This window comes from Mastacembelus armatus, chromosome 9 (genome assembly GCF_900324485.2).
Source record: "Mastacembelus armatus chromosome 9, fMasArm1.2, whole genome shotgun sequence".
Taxonomy (NCBI): domain Eukaryota; kingdom Metazoa; phylum Chordata; class Actinopteri; order Synbranchiformes; family Mastacembelidae; genus Mastacembelus; species Mastacembelus armatus.
The window spans coordinates 7,847,093-7,854,751 of record NC_046641.1 but is presented as its reverse complement, the minus strand read 5'-3'; the positions used below and the strand labels follow the sequence as shown (position 1 = coordinate 7,854,751).

The 7,659-nt window shown below is 44.4% G+C and overlaps 1 protein-coding gene across 1 annotated transcript; it reads right to left on the bottom strand.

Moving 5' to 3' along the window:
• Window positions 1–5,484: 5,484 nt before the first annotated feature.
• Window positions 5,485–7,433, bottom strand: aplnra (apelin receptor a). The gene has a single exon (XM_026320715.1). The coding sequence runs from the start codon at window positions 7,307–7,309 to the stop codon at window positions 6,224–6,226; it is 1,086 nt and encodes a 361-aa protein (XP_026176500.1). The 5' UTR covers window positions 7,310–7,433; the 3' UTR covers window positions 5,485–6,223.
• Window positions 7,434–7,659: the final 226 nt, after the last annotated feature.

The following is a 7,659-nucleotide window of genomic DNA, read 5'->3' as shown; positions in this document are numbered from 1 at the left end:
TACAGATCAGAGATATTTCAACATTTTATCAGATTTATGAAAGAGAGCTTCCTCTCTGTTTATAAGCGGTCACACCCTGTATGGTATAGGTGAAATGTGTTCAAGAAAGGTGATCTGAACCCTAAGCACCTGAGTGCTGCCAGCAGCTGAACTGGCACTGGGTCCAGCCAGTGACAGGAGATGCATTTAGCCTTGAGGAGCTGTGTGCCTCGAGGCAAGCCTATCACAATGGACGGGATAGAGAACGATGTGAAGAGGATCTTTGTGTCTAAGGGATGATGAGCCTGAGCAACCATATCCGGAGGGGACAAGAGGCCAGCACATTCAGGTCTGGCCAAGCCACGCTGTCCTCGGAAGCAGCATCTCTCGCCTAATGATATCTACCAGCAGCAGGGCTCATTACCATGCAGTATGCAGCAGGACGTTGGTCTTTCCTTCAAATATTCATCATAGATAGATAGATAGATAGATAGATAGATAGATAGATAGATAGATAGATAGATAGATAGATAGATAGATAGATAGATAGATAGACAGACATAGACATAGATAGACAAACAGATAGATAGATAGATAGATAGATAGATAGATAGATAGATAGATAGATAGATAGATAGATAGATAGATAGATAGATAGATAACCCTATAGAGCACACTACTATATATCCTCCTGTAAAGATCCTGTCCTCTCACAGCTGACTGAAATCCTTTCAGTCAGACAAAGGTGGAGTGGACATGGCCATGAACAGCAGTGAATAACAATGATAGGCGTCGTCCATTTGAAAGCCCTGATTTCCTAATCTCCTCTCAAAATGTACCAAAAGAAAGTGCCATTACCATGAAAACACTGGTCTCATGTAAATTCTCAAGGTCTGTACAAATACAGTGAGTGGCCACTTCCAGGTTTGAATAGTGATTCCTCAGCAAACATGGGAGCAATTTATAGTCATCATACAGGGACGGAGTCGAGCAGGCAGAATGCAGTGTTGGTGTGTATTGCACACAAGGAGCAAGTTTTGTGGGACACGTTTAGGCATGTTATGCCCCATTATTTCTGTGACCTTATTGATAAGATTTGTGGGGACTTGGCTTTATTTCCAAAGTCTGTGGAGTTACATTCATCTTTATCAGCACAGGTTCAAACAGAGGGAAGTGGGCATGAAGATAAATGTGGCTGAGAATGCAGGGAAAAAAAGGACTTCAGCTTGTTTTCTTTACATCCATAAGCACAAACTGCAAAAAGATCGCAGGATAAACTCTGTAAAGCATGTTTACACTTCATTATTATGTTAGATACCAAGATGGAAGCTTCAGTTGTTGTTTTCTCCAGAAACCAAAGATATTTAATTTACTATTGAAATCAACTCAGAAAACCAGCAAATAACCACATTTGATAGGGTGAAACCGTAGACATACATTTTTTAATATTAAACAACTGAATAAATTAAGAGATTAATTTATGGTGAACTTTCTTTCTTTTTTAAACTTCGTAACATGTTTGTCTCGAGGTGTCAGTTTGTTGCAGTATTGGAAATTGTTTTTGATTTGAAAGGATCTCACACTGGTAAGAGGGCAGGGGGGTAGCTGGGACAGAAAAGGTAGGAACAAAGAAAACCTGTATTTTTAAGGTGTTTACACTGTAAACAAATATTGAAACATGAGTTTACCTGGAGAGGGTGTGGAAGTGTTTTGACAAAGAGTTTCTGCATCAGGTTGGACTGACTTGTTTTGGTGGATCAAAAGCTCTTCTGTCTAGACTGGTGCTGGGCTCATCAGACACTATGTTATTAACAGTATACTGTAAACCTTAATCCTCTGGACAGTTTCTCATCACAAATCTGTCGATCCCTCACTGAGCATGAACAAGGCTTAAAAACAAGGGTCCGAAATCCCACCTGTTCACTGAACGTATTTATTTTTCTACAGAGGTTTCTCTGGGTTTGTTGGGCAAATTGATATCCAGGCTCTGATTTAATGTGTGGGACTGATGCTACATGTTAACCGCTGAAGTAAAGCTCAATGTATCAGCGTACACATGCAACACTACAAATGTCATTAGATTTTTGTTCAAATGCCAAAATTTGAAGGTGTATGAAGGTTTGTGAACATTTTCCAGCTGAGTAATGGCCATTTCAAACCAACGAGAAAGCACCCAGAAATATGAAAATGACAAAATACGCTCACGTCCAACTTCTGCTGCCTATAATAGAAAAGCTGATTGAGGAGAAGAGTTTTCAGGCCCTTTAAAGAAATAACAGACAGATCCAGAGGCAGGGAAAAAGAAGAGCCGATAACCAGACAAACACACTGAGCATTGTATTGAGTTGTATTGTACCACACACACACTCCTGCACACCTACTCAACCACCCACCCATACACACACTCACACACAGGAACAAATGCAGCCCACACATCTACACCCCCACCTCCTCCACTGAGTCCTTGTTTCTGATTCCTGGGACTCCAGATGCACAGGTGAGACAGAGAGGCAGGCTGGGAGAGGGACACCCAAGGGTCCTTTTGATCTTACAGAGAAAGCTTTGGCAGAAAATAAGTGACACCCTCACCACTTTCCTTCCTTACCTCCTCCCTCACGCTGTGCTCTGTGCTAAACCAGCTAAGGGAGAGATGCTAATTGTGTCTTTCACTGTCATTGTCATTCCTCCAATACTGTTTGTTTTGGGAGTGATTATAGGAATAGTGAGCGGATCATGTGTGTTATAGTCTGGCAACAGGTGGACAAATACTATAGAGAAAGTAAGGTTAGTGCTGACAGCCCAAGGAATGTGTCTGATCTCTATTTACATGCACATTCAAACACACACACACACACACACACACACACACACACACACACGCACACGCACACGCACACACTATAGAAGGCATTTGTTGCTGCCTGGGTGGCATGGAACAGCAGGGAGATCTGAGGAGAGGCGAGCAGTTGTGTTTTGGTTCAGATGTCCCATTTGGGTGTGGCAGCTCACACTGACGACAACACCCTGGAGCAGGCACCTGGTGGGCTGCTTGGAAGTGTTTCACTCTGAGTTTAGGGGTGCAGACTGATGGGGTTACCAGTGAGATTAAAGGATAAGTCTGCTGATATTCAATATTTTTCTTAATGCCAGCCATAAGACCTAAGGCAACAGCTAATTGACTCTACTGACAAGTCTGCATAGCCTGGGCGGTCTTATTCCACCAAAAACAATTAAAACACAGCCACATGGATGCACTTGCTGGTATGTGCTTTCATTATGGTGAACATGAACATGAACATCAGCCATATTCTTTAAGATGGAAAGGTAGAGTAGCCAGGTCTGTGGAAATGAAATACTGTTGATTGAACATCAGCTGAAAAGCTGAATATTTTAAACCCTGACCTTCAGGTATGAGCAGACGTACACAAACGGTGGAAAATGGTAAAACAGATTTATAAAGGGAGGAAAAATGAAATGAAAATCATCTAAAAGCTTCACGCTCACATGCCTCAGAGTGATGCTATGAAATTAATTGAACAATGCATGTAGTATTTTGGAACTAGAGCATGCAAAAGGCCGCGGGGTGTGTTTTTGTTTTGACTGGAGGTAACGCCTGCTGGTCAGAACAACCAAAAGCAGAACATTAATGGGAAGGTTCATGCTCTACACTCAGGGTGAGGGGGAAAAATCGTTTTAAGGGGTCAGTAGATTAACATGGTTGAACTCCCTCTCAGAATAAGAAATCACTGTAAAAGCTGACCCATACACACACACAGGTCACAAAGGCCACACACACACACACACACACACACACACACACACACACACACACAACATTTATGTGCATTCGGAGGTCTACGCCACTGTTGTTTTTGTGTTGGCGGTGTCCCTTGTGTACACCGGGTGCTTTGCTCAGCTGGTATTCTGGGTGAGTTATCCCAGCGTGGACTCGGCTAACAGCATGAGACAAGCTGTCAGCCCAGCTCATCTCAATAACAACAAGAAGTCTGGCCAGTCCAGCATGCATGATTGACTCCACCCTTTTGCCACTGTCTCATTCTCATCGTTACAGCAACTATTTAATGTGAAGATAAACTGATGATTCCTGAATACTTTTCTTATTTTTCTCAAGCAGTGAATGATGCAGAAGATCTCTGTGTTTTTAGTTTGTTATCCCTTTGCATCTGATATTTTAAACCCTGCTGTTCCAAATCAGATCTGACTGACCTATATGAAGAATAACAGTGTGTTTAAGCAGTCCTGTTTCTGTCTGTGTGTGCAGAGACCCTCACATCCATCACAATGACCATCCTGTGATCTCTGCAGCTCTGCTGCTGTCAAATCTGCTTCATTTTGCCCAGATGGACAATAGATAACACATGTTTCACACAGAATGACAAGATGAATCGCAGGACTTCACATTCTTGCCTTCTCACACATGTTGTTACTTTAGGATGTGATGCAAGATGAGCTCCTGTAGCTGTGATTTTTTTCTCCCCCTCTAGCTTGCTCACCTTGTTCAGAATTTCTCTTCCAGTAAAGTCTTCTGCTCACTCTGCCAAAGCATCTGCAGTCAGACAGCCTCCTCCACACACCACCCCCACCCTACACCCCAACGGCCGCTCTAACTGCAACCTCTTGTCAGTGGAGACAAATATTGACTTGTTCGCTGGCCTGACTTCTGCCAGGATTAGAGCCCCACTCCCCTCCCCCCCACCGCCATCTCCACACACAGTGATTATGTCCAACAGAGCTCATTACTGCCAAATCAAAGGATCTCTCAGAAGAGTCACTTGTTGGTAATGAGCCTATTATTCAGTGAGCATGTGAGGCTTTGTTGGCTTTACCTCCTGCAGATTTTTGGTGAATTTTCATTGTTTTACAAACTGTCAGTACTTTAATTTACTTACACTGATCTGAAAACGCTTTACCCACAATACTAAGATGTTGCCTCCCTCTGCTGGTTATAAATAAACACCTTCTTTTAAATGTCTTGTAACCCAAAGGACTGTGTCATCAAGTAGTTAAGACACCACATCTGATGGAAGTCACAGCTGAGCTCTGAATACACAATCTCAGGATGAGAGCACTTTGCATAATCCGGTTACAGTCTGGATACTGGCTGTGAATCAATAGAGATTAGAGATCTATTAGTTTGAAGGTGTAAACCAAAGCAAGGTATTCATGGCAAAGCTTTAACCCTCTGCAGATACTTAACACTGAAAAAACAGGGTGGTTTAATGAAACTCATGTGAAACTACATGTTCAAGGAGTTTCTAAAGGTCCTTTTTTTGTGCAAATATTTACATTTGGTATTAGAATTTTCTTTACTTTCTCCTCACCACCTTTAACAACACTTTCAAAGCGTAACTTCAGTCTTCACACACTCTTACAAGCACAAGCACAATGAATCTAGGAGATCTGGTTCATAGAACAACATCTTTAATACAGTAGTTAGTTACATTGAAATTGTAAAATAAAACATATACATCAAATTGGAACATTTAGAAAGTTCCTTTGTTGCCTTTAGTGCCGTGACTCCACTGCAGAACCCTCCACCCCAACTCACCCCGTCCCTGTTCCCCATCAACATTTGTGCCATCTGCCTGTCTGCCCCCGTCTCCTCTCCACAAACTATATAATTAAGCTGCAGCACCTTTCTTCCTCTCGCGTCCCCTTCCCTCCCAGGCTTCTACCTTCAGAAACAACAGGCCACTGCTCTGTTTGATTTCCCTGCTCACACATTTTTAACAAGTGCTTCTAAAACAAAATAACAATATATCTGCGCAAAGAAAAAATGCTATGGTATGAAAATACTGTACAGCTTTATGTTTCATCCAGTGTAAACTGATTTCAATGCAAATCGACTCACCGTTCCCCAAACACAGTGTGTTTTTAAAATCATAATTCTGCCCCCTTTCATGATACAAATGTGAACTTTTGGAAAGTAGGAGAAAACAAAAGAAATTGACATTTTCTCTGAGAATTTGAGGAACAAATCAGCTAAAGAGCTCAGCCAGCTGGCTCCAGCTTCTCCAAGTCCCCACAATATGCAGGGCATCTTGCAGTAGAACAGGAGGAACATACATTGGACTTCATGACTGTGAGCAGTGTCAATTCAAAGTTCATCACCTAATCTTACCAGCTTTGAACATCGGACACATAAAGTTTGTATTTTTACAAGTGTTCCACTGGTGGGAGCTCAGACCGTCCTGCAGCCCTGCTCCACCTTTCCTCTCACTCTCTACACCTTGGTGGCCAGAGACTGAACCTCTGACTTCTGAGTCTGGGCGCTGAGCGTGGACGACATGGAGCTCATCTGGCCATGCATAGCCTTCTTCAGGTTGAGCAGGCACAGACACTGGGAACGAAAACGCAGGTCAAAGAAGGCGTACAAGAACGGGTTGAGGCAGCTGTTGACGTAGGCCAAGCAGGTCGTGTAGGGGTGAGCCAGCAGCAGGAAGCTCAGGAAACCGCAGGTGCTCGGAGTCAGGTTCAGGTAGGACAGGGCGTCCATGCTCTTCAGAACATGGAAGGGAGTCCAGCAGATGGCAAACACCACTACCAATGTGGTGATGATCTTCAACAGCCGCTTCTTCTTCTGGTCCTCCTTGCGCAGGTTGTTGAAGTGACGTGTGACAGTGCAGCCAATGAAGCAGTAGAAGATGGTCATGGCCAAGAAAGGCAGAAGAAAACCCAAGGCAGAGGAGGACAGGCTGAGTCCTGCAATCCAGAGGAGCTCGTGCCTCTGGTTAATGGTTACCAAGCTGAAGTCCATAGCACATGTGGTGCGGTTGCTGTTTTGGTCGTTCACAGTGGTGCGGAACAGCAGCGTGGGCACAGCCAGCAGGCCGGACAGGAACCAAATGGCACCCAAAGACGCCAGCATGGTGCCCCGTGAGCGCAGCCGGCTGCTGGACAGAGAGTGCACGATGGCCAGGTAGCGGTCAAAACTCAGGCAGGTGAGGCAGAAAACACTGGCATACATGTTGACCAGAACGACGTAGCTGCTGATCTTGCACAGAGCCACACCGAAGGGCCAGTGGTAACCCAGCGCTGTATACACAGCCCAGAGAGGTAGGGTTACAACAAAGGTGAGGTCAGCAAGGGCCAGGTTTCCTATGTAGACATCTGCAGCCCGGCGTTTAGATTTGGATCTCCAGACAGTGAAGATTACCACGCCATTACCTGACAGGCCCAGGATGAAGATGAGCATGTAAAGGACTGGGATGAGGGAGTAGGAAGGCTCCCACTCTGAGAAGTCACAGGCAGTCTCATTGTCATCATAATACTCATAGTTATCAGCATATTCCCCAGTGGTGGCCTCCATGCTGCAGTGGAAAAGATTTGATTTTTAATCCTTAGTTAAGGTAAAAAATAATAGAGTCCTGTACAGGTCCAAGGTTTTAGTGGTGAATCAAAGCAGAAATCAGGAGCTGCAGGACAGGACAGCCTGTGTGTGAGACTGAGTGACTGGCTGCGTTTTTAAACTCGGCCCTTCAAACCCCTGGTTCCCTCCCAGGACGACCCCCACCCCCCCCCGCCCCCAGTAAAACATCTCTTCGCCCTCCCCCGCCTGCTCTCCCTCACCCCGATACGCTCCCCTTATAGCCACATCAAACCCTCACTGGGAATGTAGCATGGCTGTGAAATTAATAACAAAGACCTGCGGGAGAAGCC

Bases quoted from the DNA above. Each gene is read 5' to 3' on its own strand.
- aplnra (XM_026320715.1), bottom strand. From the start codon at position 7,309: ATGGAGGCCACCACTGGGGAATATGCTGATAACTATGAGTATTATGAT.